We start from the raw sequence: 13,793 nt of genomic DNA, 5'->3' as shown, positions 1-13,793 counted from the left end.
AGGGAAGGGAAGGGAAGGGAAGGGAAGGGAAGGGAAGGGAAGGGAAGGGAAGGGAAGGGAAGGGAAGGCTCCCTGGAGGAGCCGTTTTCTGCTGTGGTTTTATTTATTTGGGGCCTTCCCACCTATGGACTCCCTTCATTTGGCTTCCCATGGGGTTATATTAAAGAAGAAAACATGTATTTTTAATAGCTCAAAAAGAAGTCCACCTTCAGATGAAACAAACACTGAAGACTACAGTGAAGCATTAATAAAGTCTCCACCAGCTAGGATGTGATAGGGGACGGTGTGTCAGGGGCTGGATCCTGGCCAGAGCTGACCTCAGCCAGGTCCCACTGTGCTTCCAGCTCTGCCAGCCTCTGCCTGGAAACCTGCAGCTCCGAACAGCAGAGCTGGGCAGGGAAACTGATGCACAGAGCAAAGTGTCCGGCTTCGCATCTCTGTGCAGGCATTACACCGCCAATGCCTACTCCTTGTGCCCTGAGGGCAGCTCACAACTCGATGGAAGTTTTTGGAAGAGTCCAGCGATCCCAGTGGGATTTTAAGGGAGTTCCTCCAGCTGCCACCAAGCCTTGAGCCCATCCTGGTGCTGGGGAACCAGGGATGAGGTTCTCACCCTCAGCTCACAGCTTCCAACCACTCACCTGTGCTGCTCCTTCACATACCATCATCCTCATCTTTTCCCTCCATCCCTTACAAGTGAACCCCAAAGCTGGATCCCCTACAGCAGGTGGGAGCTAAAACCCCCCAGGCATCCTCCAACACAGCGCAGGAAGCACAGAGGTGACTTTGCACAGGTAAGCGTGAGGCACCTGTGAGGGTCTGAGAACCAGGAACATATAACTGCTGACACGTCCCGGGGTGCAAGGGCTCAGCCCCTCTTGTGAGATGCTCTCTTCCCTTAAGTTCATGGTGGAGGATGTCCAAAATTCTGCCAATGAGGGCAGAATTCAACCCTAAGTGTTCAAAGTTTCCTGTCGGTGGTTTTTCTTTTATTTTTCTTTCTTTCTTTTTTTTCTTTTTTTTTTAAATCAATGTCATTTCAAAATTATGTAACTGCAAAAAAGCATCAGAAAAAAAAAAAAAAAAAAAAAAAAACTTAGGGATGGCGCTTCTATTTTATCAAACCTTTTCTCCATTAGTCTTCCCACACAACTGCTGTCACCCGTTAGCCTGCCAGAGAAACATTAGATGGCTCCTTACTGCTTGGCAGCCCTGCAGGTAGCACTCACCTGCCCCAGCTCACATCCTGCCCGGCATCCCCTGGCAAGGACATGTGGAATATTGGCTGGGACAGTCCTGGCCAAAGCATAGCCAGTCGGTGAAAAGGTACAAGCCCCCCAGCTCTCCTTCTGCAGGAGCTGCTGGTGTCAGGAGAGTTTGCAGGTGCTGGTGGTTTCCTCTGATGGGAATTGCTGTGCTGAATTTCCCATTGAAATTGCAAGGAATTGGAGCAGTTCTGTTACTTCAGGGCTGCCAAAACGCTTCATCTGATTTATTTTTTGTTTAATGGGAATTCTTTTTGTTTGTTTATTTTTGACAAAGTGAGGGATTCTTTTCATGCTTCAGAAAGGGGTGGTTTTCCTGGGGAAATATCCCCAGATATCTGCAGAGCCGGATGGCTCCTCTGCCTTGCCAGCTGGTGCACCCTGGGAGTTGGTTGTCACAAGATGAACATGACAGGAGCAGAGTTAGGTCAAAGCTGAGCGTGCTGGAGCTCTGCCTTCTGCTGCCTCCAGATGCATCCCTCAGGTAGACTGGCAGTTTTTATAATAATTGTATTTATTGATTTCTTGCAATGTGACCTCTGCGCTCAGCTAGGGCGCACTGGTGGGTGAGTCAGGATGAGGGTTTGCATGCATTCCCAGCCCACAAACACTGGCCCTTGTGCGTTCCTCTCTGCCAGTCCTCAAGACGTCTTTCTCCAGGTGACTGCTCATGCTGCAACCTCTGACTCCTGCCCTGGCTATTTCTGCTTTCTGTTCAGAGCCACTTGCTCATTAACAAAGAAGAAAATAACAACCCTAAAGCAGAAATTTTGCAGCAGCAAATCATTTTGAAGTGTTTTGTGCTACAAATTGTTTCCAGTAACAAAGAGATTTGGGGACACTTGGGTCAGATCCTGGCTGTGGGACTGGTCCAAGGCTGCTCAGTCCTAAAAAGTCACCAAAGCCGTTGTGGAGAGACCCCAGACTGGCCCAGCTGGTTACAAACTTGCTTTCCAGCAGAAGATCCCCATGCAGCAAATAAAGCAGGTGCCAAAGTGCAGGATGAAAGGCTGATGTTGCTTCATGTAAGAGGTGACTGTCCCCTCGTATTCCATCAGAGCTGGGCTCCAAGTTGGGCTCGTGTTGCAGTGTTTGAACAATTACTTTTCTTGCTTCCATCCCTGATGCTATAAAGAACAGGGCTGTGACATCCTCTTTGCCTTCATTTGTATCTGAAATAATAGCAACAGGCTTAAGAGGAGAAAGAGCTGTTTCCCACCTGGCTCCCAGAAGGGTCTTCAAATACCTCAGAAAGACAAACAATAAATATTAACTTAAGAAATTGCTCCTTTAACTTGATTTAGAAGCAAAATTCCCCGTGAGAGATATAATTTTCAGGCCACTTCAGCATCTAAACACAGAGCAGCTTTCATCTGTATTTGCTAGTTTCAGTAAATTTATCCAGAGAAATAAGGGTTTGGCAGAGGCAGGAAGGCTGGAATCAAGACAGCAGGCTCCAGACAAGGGAGGTGACATGAAATATTCACCACGATCCCTCCAGTAAGTCCTGTCCTTGCCCTGGCTCTGACATGACCACAGGGTCTGCCGCCAAGTTCAGCCCCCAGTTTTCACTGGGAAGATTGAGGGTCCCAATTTCCAGGTGCTCTTGCTCCTTAGGATGTGACATTTGCGTGCATTGAGACAAAGTTCAGAAGAGACCCAGCAGCCATTTTTCATACTCCAAGCTTGTGTCCAGGTAGCACCCAGCATTACCATCCCAAGGCACGGGAGCTGGCATCCTACTCCCACAGATCTGGGCTCAGTTTTGCTCTCCCTACAGCATCCCACTCCCACATTTGAAGGCGCAGGTAAGGTCTAAAGCCCCCACGGATCATCTCTCCCACCTGCTTACCACTCACAGCCCCAGACTAAAGGCCTGAATTACACAGATCTGAATAGCAAAGTGAGCTTTATTTTTTTTTCCCTTGATTCTTTTTTAATTAAGACAGAACATCTCCTGTGGCAGTGTACACAAAGCGGTAAAAAGCTCTGGAGCGTGATTAAACACCCAAGTGAAGCAGCAGCAGCATCGTTCCTGCCGAAGGAGAGGGAACATGCTCCTGCGCTGTACAGCCCCTCAGAAACAAAGGCGTGAGCTAAAATAGCAGGAGCTCACCCAGCAAAATACTGGGCAATTCCAAGTAAATTTCAGCCCCTTCAGCCCCTGTTTAAATACAGGAAAATGAAAAGAAATTACAACACCAAAAAAACAAACAAACAAACAAACAAACAAAAACAAACAAACAAACAAACAAAAAAAAAAAAAACAGTTGCAGAACCACTTTGTGAAAAGCATCTCCAAGGCTCAAAGTTCAGGAGCACAAGTTATCCCTTCAAAACAGAGATAATATTCAATTTTCTTTTCTGTCTGCCTGAGGAGATGGAATAATTTGTCCAGCCTCTGACTGTGTCTCATGGACCCTCCCATCCCTGCAGTCTTGCCGGCTTCTTTTTCAAGGTGTTGCTTTCTCCTCATCTTGGTGCTTTGTGTTGCACTGGATGGATGCAGGGTAACTCCGGCAGGGCCAGTGAACACGGCTCACGTGTACCAAGAGATCAGCTGTCAGATGCCAGCCTCCTTTTCTGTCTCTCTCTCAATATTTCACCACATCTGGGCTCAAACTTTGCAACCCAGCTCTGGAGGGGAGACTTCTGCTCATCCCTGGCAGCTCTGGACAGCAGGAAGGTGGCCACAGGGCTATCTTGTGCAGCAGGAGATGGCTTGTCTCTGTGTTCCCTTCTGACCAGGTCACTACGGGACGCCCCACGCTAGTTGACGGATTTCTTGTGTTCAACAACCAAAAAAACGAGCTTACTGATGTTAAGAGGCTGGGAGATCTTGGATTTTTAATTTGCTCAGAAGGATTCATGTTAAAATTAGTTCTTAATAAAGCCAGAGGTATTTTCATTTGTTTCACTCCCTCTCCCCTTCTCTTCAGTGGTGAAATGGAAAACAGAAAAAAAAAAAAAAAAAAAAAAAAAAAGTGAGATAATTGAGAGAGTGCCAGCTGAGAAGTTTAAAATAGATGAAAATCATTCCTCCTCTCTACCTGCAGAAGAATTCTGTGTGTATTTACACAGACAAATATATGTATATACAGTCATATATTACCATTCTGCTCCTTCAATTAAAGTTCTTGAATAATGCTGATAATGCTGTGCCCTCCAAGCATGTGGGGTGAAGGAGCTCGACCTGCTTTGGGAATCCTTTCAAACACAGGCATCCCAGCTGCTGTAAAGGTGAATGTGGCACCTCTTTGGGGCAGCCCCAGCCAGCCCCCAGCTGAGACATGCCACCTCCTAAAATCTTCCTAATCAGTCCTTAGCAGCTTGCTGTCACCTAGAAAACCCCACTTTCATTTGCTTTTTGGTGAGTGTCAGCATAAACCCTGAAAGAGAAGCAGCGTCTTTGCTCACTTGGGCATTTTTTTTTTTTTCTCTCTCTCTCTTTTTTTTTCCCCCTCTCTCTCTCAATACACACACAAGGCACAGAAAATGAGGTATCAGAAGTTTCCATATTTCTGAATCTGAAAACAGAGTTGTAAAATTCAGCTAGCTTTACTATTCTACCTACGCCATAATGCACGCAGCAGAGTAAGAAATAGGCTACTGACATATTATTTATGTGCCTTCCGTATTTTTAATGGATCAAATATTTCATCTGCCCATGTTAAAAACATGTGCAGCCCCAAAACACTGCAGACCCAGAAAATCCCTGTAACAGATGTAGTGCAGGACTGTACCTCAGAGGGTTCTGTTCTGAGAATACTCAACTTGGAGAATTTCACAGCTGGAAGCTCAATAATTTGCTTGCAATAAAAAATAATAATATAAAATAAATAAATAAAAAAATAAACCAACAAACCAAAGAAAATAAAACCACTTTGGAATAAGGCAGTGTTTGTGGGGTGGCAGCACCCTGCAGGTTCCCCAAAGCTGAGCTGGTCTCAGATTGCACCGGAGCACTTCTGTTGCTTACTATGGGATTTGAGGCAGCAGTAATAGAATTAACTCTGAGATGGCAGCTTCCATGGAAACCCCTATTTCCAAGTGTTTTATGACTTTCTCATAACATGGTGGCTTCAGCAGGATTTTTTTTTTTTTTCAGCAGTTAGGCAAAGCAGCGCATTATTCTGGAAAGACTGCTGTTTACAGAACATGAAAGAGGTCTTTGATACACCAGTCTGCTCCATCACATCTGCCCCAGGGTCTCTGCATGCTGCAGCCCCTTCTACAGCAGCACCAGGGATGCTCCTGTGGGGGAAATGGGGTCCCTCTGAGGTGACTTGAAGACCCTGCTTGGGGACAACTGTCCTTTCAGAGCCTCCTGTTTAGTTGTTCTCTGTTTAAGCTCCCGAGAGCTAAAATGAAGCCCTTCCTTTTCCACAGGGTTTACTAGTGGGGAAAACAATGCTGTAAGGTGCTGGACAGTCCTGCTCCGTCATCCCATTCCCACAATCTTGCCACCTGCTTTTAGGGACTAATCCCATATAACCGCTGAAGGAAGGTGGAAGCATAACTTCTGCTGGTAAATCCACTGCCCACTTGCATGCCAGGAACTACACACAGAGCTGAGTAATGGGCTAAATCCCATAAATCACCTAGGGTTCACACGGGTGGATGAAACCACAGCTCTTCAAGCCCATCCCAGAGGATTCAGGAACTCTGCAGCCAAATTCACATTTGCAGACCCCAGCGCTGAACTCAGCATCTCACTCTCCCTGGGGGCTGCAGGGCTCTGGGCATGGTTTTGTGGGTTTCTCAGCTTGCCGGGGAAAGCATTTGGGATTGAACCTTCCCTTCTTCTGCTCCCTTCTGAGATAAATTAAATAACACTCAAAGGGTGCAGGTGGAAGAAAGCATTATGATTTACTTTGCAGGGCTTTCAAAGCTTTTATTTAATCCTTTTTGTCTTAACCTGAGTCAATGTTTGAAGTGAAAATGAAGTTTCAAAAGAGGGCAATGCTTTTGGTTTAGAAAAACTTCAGATTATTTGTCTTTTCTGTATCTTTTGAGCGCATGCATGTTACATCTTGGAGGAGAACAGCAGGATTCACCTGAAATGGTTCTCTGAATTTCTCTCATGCAGTTTTGTCTCCATCCAAACTGTGGTTTTCAGCAGAAGTAGCAACATTACCCTCTGAAAAAGGATAATTTTAAAAGTGGCTCTTTGACTAGTAAGCAACATATATAGGCTCCAGCTGTAGTGTTCCTTCCATGCATTGAGTTCAATAGGCTTTGTAAGCTCCTATGGCTGGGTAAAGAGGCAACCGGGACTCACACGGGTGAATTGGTAGTGGGAAAAAGAAATGGAAATGGTTTCTGAAGGATGTGTGGCTGGGCTGGGCACACCAGGCCAGCTGGTGCAGGCTTTGTTTTTGTGGTCAGGTTTTGTCTAAAGAGAACTTCCGTGGGGAGTGTTTGATTTCAGCTCAGGGTGAGGTTGGTCTTGCTCATCCAACTCCTATCCACCATCGGCTTTCCCTTGTTTAAAAAAAATGAATAATTAAAATTGCTTCCTTCTGATAAATAAAGCTGGGAAATTGAGTGGATATGTGGAGTGGGCACACGTGAGGGAAGACAGCAGTTTTTTACACCATCCAACTGTTGTGTCCTGTACATCCCCTTTTGCTAAGCTAGCCCCACCAAAAGAACAGGTACAAACAGATACAAAAGGGGAAGAGGCTAGAAATAAGCAAGTGGACCAGGTCCAGGGCTGTGTCGTGTTTCTCCAGCCAGGCACAACCAACAGCCCAGGCACTGCCAGAGCACCTGGCGCTGTTCAAGGCCCTCTGTGTTGCAAGGTAGTGGTAATGATGCTGGAGAAGGGCTTATCTGAGGATGTTTATAATCCAACACAAACCTCAGGTTTGTGTCATTGTATCATGGGTAAAACAACCTCAGACTGCCTCATGGCAAAGGTGTTTGGATGTTTATTATCCTGTGGGTGAGCCAAGGGGACAAGCTCACACTGATTTCAACAAGCAGGAGGAAAAGGCTGAGATGCTTAATGGAAGCTACTCGAAGTCATGTCATAACAAACACAGTCACTTCTGTCCCTTTTTCATACCATTTCAGTTTAAGAAAGGTCATGGTCATCCTTCAAGATCTAAAAGGGATTTTTGACTATGGGTAGGAGTGAAAAAGAAAAAGAAACAACAGAAAAGTAAGACTTGTGCAGAGCATGGACACAAGCACGCTTAGCTCAGAGGCACTGAAAATTGTCCATGTTGTTGACGGAGGAAAGCCAAGTTTGTGTCTGCATGCTTGTGAAAATCCCTGCTCCAGCAGCCCCAGTGTGGGGACCCCCACACGAGATTAAGGCCCCTCGAGGACATCTTCCTGTGGCCTCAGGGCCAGGGGTGGGGTTTCTGGGAGGGCCCCACACGAAGGCACGGGAGCTGAACGTTTTCAGCTCTTGCCACAATGGAAGGAAACTCTGCAGAAGAGGCTGGGGCTGACCAGGCTGTGACGGCTCCATCTATTGGGTACAAATACACAGCAGATCAAAATGCAGTGGAAAATGAATTCAGAGAGAAAATATCAGAAGGGATTCAAAGCAGTTATCACCACTTAGAGCTTAATTGGGTACAATTATAGGAATGCTGTTTAGTACTATTCTAAATCAAAATGAAGGTAACAGAGAGCAGCTTTGAAGAGATCAGAACGAAGCAACCCCAGCGAGATGCCAAAATACATCACAAGTGTCTGCTGTCTCCCCAAGGCATCGGGGACAGGGCTTTTGTGTGCACCTGTGTCCAATGCAGGGCGAAACAAGCCATGTGCCCCCCCCGTGCTAGCTTCAGAAGGACACGGACAAGTGGGGAGCAGGGACGGCAGACCCCTAAATGCAGTTCCCCATGCGCTGGGGGAACGTGCAGTTGCTTTTCTACGGGAAGCAAAAAGCGGCCCCCGAGCAACTGGCCCCTTTCCCCCAGCAGCCGGCCGGTGCAAGCAGCAAGCAGCAAACCTCGCCTGTATTTCTAGAGGCTTTGCTTCAGCCCGTGATCTCATGTTTTTCCCCGGGGCTGCTGAAAATCGGAAAAACAAACTGTGGCGGTGGAGGAGGTGGAGGAGGAGGAGGAGCGGGGAGGGAGGAACCCCTCCGAAGACCGGCTAAGGCCGGTGGCGCTCGGGGGCTGCGATTGGGGCCGCTCTCCCCCCCTGCTCTGAGGGGGATAAATAGGGGGAGGAGGAGGGGGGTCCTCCAGCGAAGCGGGGCCGAGCATCCTCCCTCCACCTCCCGAGCGCGCCTAGCGCCGAACGGCGGGGCCGGCCGCCGCAGTCGCCCGGGAAGCGGGATTTTCTCCTGGGGGAAGCATCGCCCTCCTCTTCATCCTCCTCCTCACCGCGGAGGGCTTTTCGCAGCGGGGACCCGCCGGGGCGGCATGAGAGCCAACGGGAAGCGGCGGAGGGCGGCCGGGGGTCGGCGCTGAGCGGCGGAGCGAGGCTCGCCGGAGGCGCGGGGGGGTCCCGCGGCTCGCGGAGGGGGGCGCCGGCTGCTCCCGGAGCGCCACCGGAGCTCGGAGGTACCGGGGAGCGCCGACCCCCGCCCCCGCTCCGGGGAGCGGCGGCCGGCCGGGCTGCCCCCCGCGGGGTGCGGCGGCGGTGCGGGGGGGCCGACAGCGGCGACAGCGGCGACAGCGACGACAGCAGCAGCGGGGCCCGGCATGCCGCGCTGCCGGAACTGCTGCCCGCCGCTGAGCTCGGGGCCGGCGCGGCGGCTCGCCCGCTGCGGCTTCCCCCGCCGCTCGGGGCCGCTGCCGGCCGCGGCGAGGGGAGCGGGGATGGAGCGGGGCTGCTCGCCTTGAGCCCCGGGCGGCGGCGGCGGCGGCGGGGGAGGCGGCGGGGAGCGCCGATGGCGAGGGGGCGCCGGGCGCCGCCGTTGCGCAGCCGGCTACACGGGCTGCGGCACATGTGCTCGCGGCGGGCGGCGCTGCCGCGGCGGGCGCTGTGGGTGCTCGCCTTCTGCACGGCGCTGGGGTTGCTGCTCTCCTGGTCCTCCAACCGCCTCCTGCACTGGCTCTCCTTCCCGTCGCACACCCAGGTGCGAAGCGAGTGGAGCCGCCAGCTGCTCTTCCCCGCCGTCACTCTGTGCAACAACAACCCGCTACGCTTCCCCCGTCTGTCCAAGGGGGACCTGTACTACGCGGGGCACTGGTTGGGGTTGCTGCTGCCCAACCGCACGGCCCGGCCGCTGCTCACCGAGCTGCTGCGGGGCGACGAGGCGAGGTTGCGGTGGTTCGCCAAGCTGGCCGACTTTCGCCTCTTCCTGCCGCCCCGCCACTATGAGGGCATCAGCGCCGACTTCATGGACCGCCTGGGCCACCAGCTGGAGGACATGCTGCTGTCCTGCAAGTACCGCGGCGAGCTCTGCGGGCCCCACAATTTCTCCGCGGTGAGTGCGCCCCGGGACCCCTGGCTCCCCTCGCCCCTCCGGGCTCCCTTCGGTGCACTCTTTCCCCACGCCCGCGGGGCTGTGTGCTCTTCTCCCACACCCTCTGTTGCACCGTTCTGTGGGGCTGCACGGAGGGAGGACGTTTGCGGGCTTGGCAGCGACACAGGTGGGACACGGCTGCGGAATCTATGCTGGGACTCCGGTTCCCTGCACAGCCTCCCCGAACAGGGCAATGAATGGCAGCAGCGGCAGTAGAGTTCTCGTTGCAAACCCCAGTCAGAAATGCTCTGGTTCTGTGGCTGCTCTCTGCCCAGGAAGCTCCCTGAATGTTTATTTCCCCTCTGTAGCAAAGCTGATGCTTTCTGTTTTAAAGGCTAACTCTGGCCACCAGCAGCGGGAAGTGGGGGCTCACTGCTGCTCTTCTTCTTTTGGAAAAGAAAAAGCATGCTGCAGCCCACGTGGATACTTCAGGGACACTTTCCCTGTTGCTTTCCAGCATAGTTGTATCTCAACTTTTTTCATCCCCAGCTGGGAAGCAAAGTTTCCTCAGGTGAACTCTGCAGATGCAGGTTGAGACTGATCTCAGCTCTGTTATGTTGGGGAGGGGGGGGGATAGGGCTGGCAGCTGGGCCTGTCCTGGGGCAGCCCATGCTTGCTTGGTGCCTGCTCCATTGCTGCCTGGTGAATTTCTCCTGAGTCTCCCTGTGCAGCTCTGGGGAGTTGTGTGGTGTGATTTGTTTGGCAAATTATGAGCTACTAATTGGAGCTGCTGCCGTTACCTTCCAGAAAGCCCCCAGGCCCTTGTGCATAAGGGCAGGAGAATGCATGGGTGCTCTGCTATAAGGTCAAACCCTGAAACTGAGTGCCATGCTTTGTGAGCCACCACCAGTATAATCTGCCTAAAAGATTCCTGCAGGGCTGTTTGCAAGTTGCAGAAGCTCTAAATGAGAGCTCAGACTGAACTCTTTTAATGACCTTTTTAAAGTTTGTTGATAGCAGTCAGGTGTTCATTGTGCTGGAATATTCTGCTCTTCTTATCTCTGCTGATAGCCAGGAGAGAGAGAGAGAGAGAGAGAGAGAGAGAGAGAGAGAGACATGATTAAATACCCTTGCAGCTGTTAGTGCTGGTGTCTGTAGTGAGGGAACTAGTTTAGAGCTGTTGCTGCTCCACACAGGAGAGGAATTGAAATTCCCTGCTCTGTAAGCGTTGCCTGAGACGCATACCTAAAGCTAGGAGTTGTCCCTTTGGACTTGTCACATCAGCCTCAACAGCTGCTAGATTGTGAAGGGATGGAGAGAGAAAATCCTTGTGGGATGATCTGAGCTTCTTGGGACTGTTGAGTTAGCGTATGTTGCTGAAAAGATGAGCAGAAATGGCACACTTGTTAAAACTAGAAATAAATAAAATATTGAGAAAGGCCTTTTCTAGCAGGACAAGTCTGCAAAGCAGTTCAGTGGCAGAAGGAAATTTGGGAATCACAGAATTTTCTAGGTTGGAAGAGACCTTAAGGTCATCAAGTCCAACCTCTGACCTAACACTAACAGTCCCCACTAAACCATATCCCTAAGCTCTACATCTAAACGTCTTTTAAAGACCTCCAGGGATGGGGACTCCACCACTTCCCTGGGTAGCCCATTCCAATGTCTAACAACCCTTTCGGTAAAGAAGTTCTTCCTAAGATCCAACCTAAAACTCCCCTGGCGCAACTTTAGCCCATTCCCCCTCGTCCTGTCACCAGGCACGTGGGAGAACAGACCAACCCCCACCTCGCTACAGCCTCCCTTGGGGTACCTGTAGAGAGCGATAAGGTCACCCCTGAGCCTCCTTTTCTCCAGGCTGAACAAGCCCAGCTCCCTCAGCCGCTCCTCGTAAGACTTGTTCTCCAGGCCCCTCACCAGCTTCGTAGCCCTTCTCTGGACTCGCTCAAGCACAGATATAGACAGATATAGAATAGACAGATAGAGGCCCTATTGGAAGGCTGCCTTTCCTTTTCAGTTCCCCCTCTTGCAACTGTGCTGATGCTTGTTCGGTGTCACAGGGCTCTTGCTGCAGGTTTTAATGAACTCGTGTTCCAAGTTGTATGGAAGGGTGACTTTGAATCCTGTTACCCAAGAAATGCAAAGCCTGCAGCGCTGTTTTGGCTTCGCAAGGGTGAAGGGGACAGCGAGGCACCTGCTGAACGCAGGCTCTGTGTGATGTAGCTGGTTGCTAAATGGAGGTTGCAGGAGGGCTGCTGAGCACTCTGATTGCTCACCATCCTGCACAGGTTGAAAAAGCTGCCTCTGGAGGCTGGGAGGGAAAGGCAGGGATTAGTGCCACCTCCCTGCTTTGCAACACATCCACCCTCCTCAGGGCTTTAGAGCAAAGAGCAGTGACCTCTGTGTTGTCCTTGAACGCAGGCTGAGGAGCTTCTCCACCCATGGATCCCAAGCAGAGAGAAATGCTTCTTGGGGAGATGCTAAAACAGCTTTTGTGAGCTCAGGGTGCCCAGAGAGCTCACTGCCCAGTGAATGTTGTCTGCAACCAAAACTTGGGGTTTGGGGTTTGCTGCAAGGGTCAAGAACTTGGCAGCCCCAAGCATCTGGGTTACCTGAGCTTCTGCTTCTCCTCCTGAGCTAGGAGGAAAAAACACCAAGAAGGGACAGTTTAGCTTTGGTTGGGTACAGATGAGAAGAAAGCAGGTGGAAAAAGATTAAATGCAAACTGAATAAATGACAGCGTAAAGAGTATTTTGCAGTTCTTATACCTGCTTGGATGCTACAAAGAGGTTTTCTGCCTCAAAAAGAAGGTGAGATAATGCTTCTAGGCTTGTGACTTCACTGGGTATAAAACAAAAGACCAAAACAGATGTGTTTTGGAGGAACCAAGTTCTCCCCTAGATCTGAAGCAGAAAAAAAGGCTCTGCATGAGAGCTGGTCCTTTTTTGTGTGTGTGTGTTTTGTTTCTTTGCAACTCTCTTAGTGCATCTCATGCAAGAGATTACCTCTCCTTTCAAGCTTGCTTTGTGTATCATCAGACTAGCATGGCGACTGTGCTTCTAAAACAAGAAAAAAGAAAGGGGGAATTACATGAGAATAAACACAGCAAAAACAATGCATGGGGGTTGATTCGTTGCTTTTCCCAATATATGTGACTAAGGAGGGGGCATTGTACTGATTTGTGGAGCTTGCTGCTGCAGGACAGATGGTAAAAATTAGTTGCATTGAGCTTAGTTATGAGCACTCATTTTTGACTTATTCTCCTGCCTGTGCAAGCTGGCTTTTTTTGGCCACGTGCAGTGTTTGGCAGCTGGGGTGAGGGGATGAGGCTGGTTGTGTAGGGGCAAGATGAGGTCTCAGGCCCCTTGGTCAGTGAGGGGGTTTCTCACTTCCACACCTGGAGCTACAAACTTGTCTGTTACGTGAGTAAATGGGCACACACATGCTCAGTTCCCACCCTAAGAGGCTTTAAGGGAAGCAGCTGTTGAGCAGTTAGCATCCTTCAGAAATGTACTCCAATCTGTAATAAAAAACTGTTTGGACTGGGCGATTTAATGATTAAAGATGGTGTTTGCTTTCCTGTGCAGGAATGGCCCTATCTATCTGTAACTGGGTATCAGGATTAAGTGGACAAAAGCTTTGCACTGCATCACCCAAATTTGGGTGTTGATTTATATTGCTGAGCTTTCTTTTGTTTCCAAAATATTTGTCTTGGTTGTCCTGTCCTGTGTGTATTGATTTCTTTTTGTCTTTGTCCTTTTTTTTTCTTTTTAAATTTTTCTTTTGTGGGAAAGTTTCTAGCACGTCCCATGGGCTGGGAGTTATGCGCTAATTACCTCATCCCCATTTAAGAACTTCCAGGATAAAACTTGTTACCTTGCCTGCCCGTTGCGAAGGGAAGTGGTGTGGTCTGCATGGGGGGCAGCTGACTTTGCTCTCAGCTCTGCCTGCAGCTCTGTGAAGGCTCTGATTTATGGGGCATAAATTTGAAGGCTTTGCGGTTGATATCCGTTAGTGGTTTTTATTTGCTTGCTGTTTAATTTTGAATCACTTTTGTTTATTCCCAGAATAGGGACTTCATGGGATAGTCATTGTATGGAGCCCTGGGTGCTGCTTTCTTGCATGTCTGCACACTTTTAAAAATACTCCTC

General features: G+C 50.0%; 1 protein-coding gene across 3 annotated transcripts in view; it reads left to right on the top strand.

Annotated features, from left to right (window-relative positions):
* The window catches only part of ASIC2 (acid sensing ion channel subunit 2), a 519,540-nt gene that overhangs the window by 411,588 nt on the left and 94,159 nt on the right, over positions 1-13,793 (top strand). The window contains exon 1 of one of the 3 annotated variants that reach the window (XM_035347655.1): positions 8,323-9,663. The exons of 1 other annotated variant lie outside the window; for it this stretch is intronic. In XM_035347655.1, coding sequence (XP_035203546.1) covers positions 9,124-9,663 — 540 coding nt within the window. In that variant the 5' untranslated portion in view covers positions 8,323-9,123. Of the gene's footprint in view, positions 1-8,322; positions 9,664-13,793 lie in introns of those variants that run through there. One more of the 3 variants, XR_004756299.1, reaches the window with a different exon arrangement.

This window comes from Oxyura jamaicensis, chromosome 27 (assembly GCF_011077185.1).
Source record: "Oxyura jamaicensis isolate SHBP4307 breed ruddy duck chromosome 27, BPBGC_Ojam_1.0, whole genome shotgun sequence".
In the NCBI taxonomy this organism is placed as follows: Eukaryota; Metazoa; Chordata; class Aves; order Anseriformes; family Anatidae; genus Oxyura; species Oxyura jamaicensis.
Note: the sequence above shows the minus strand (reverse complement) of the source record. Positions and strands in the feature narration are given on the sequence as shown.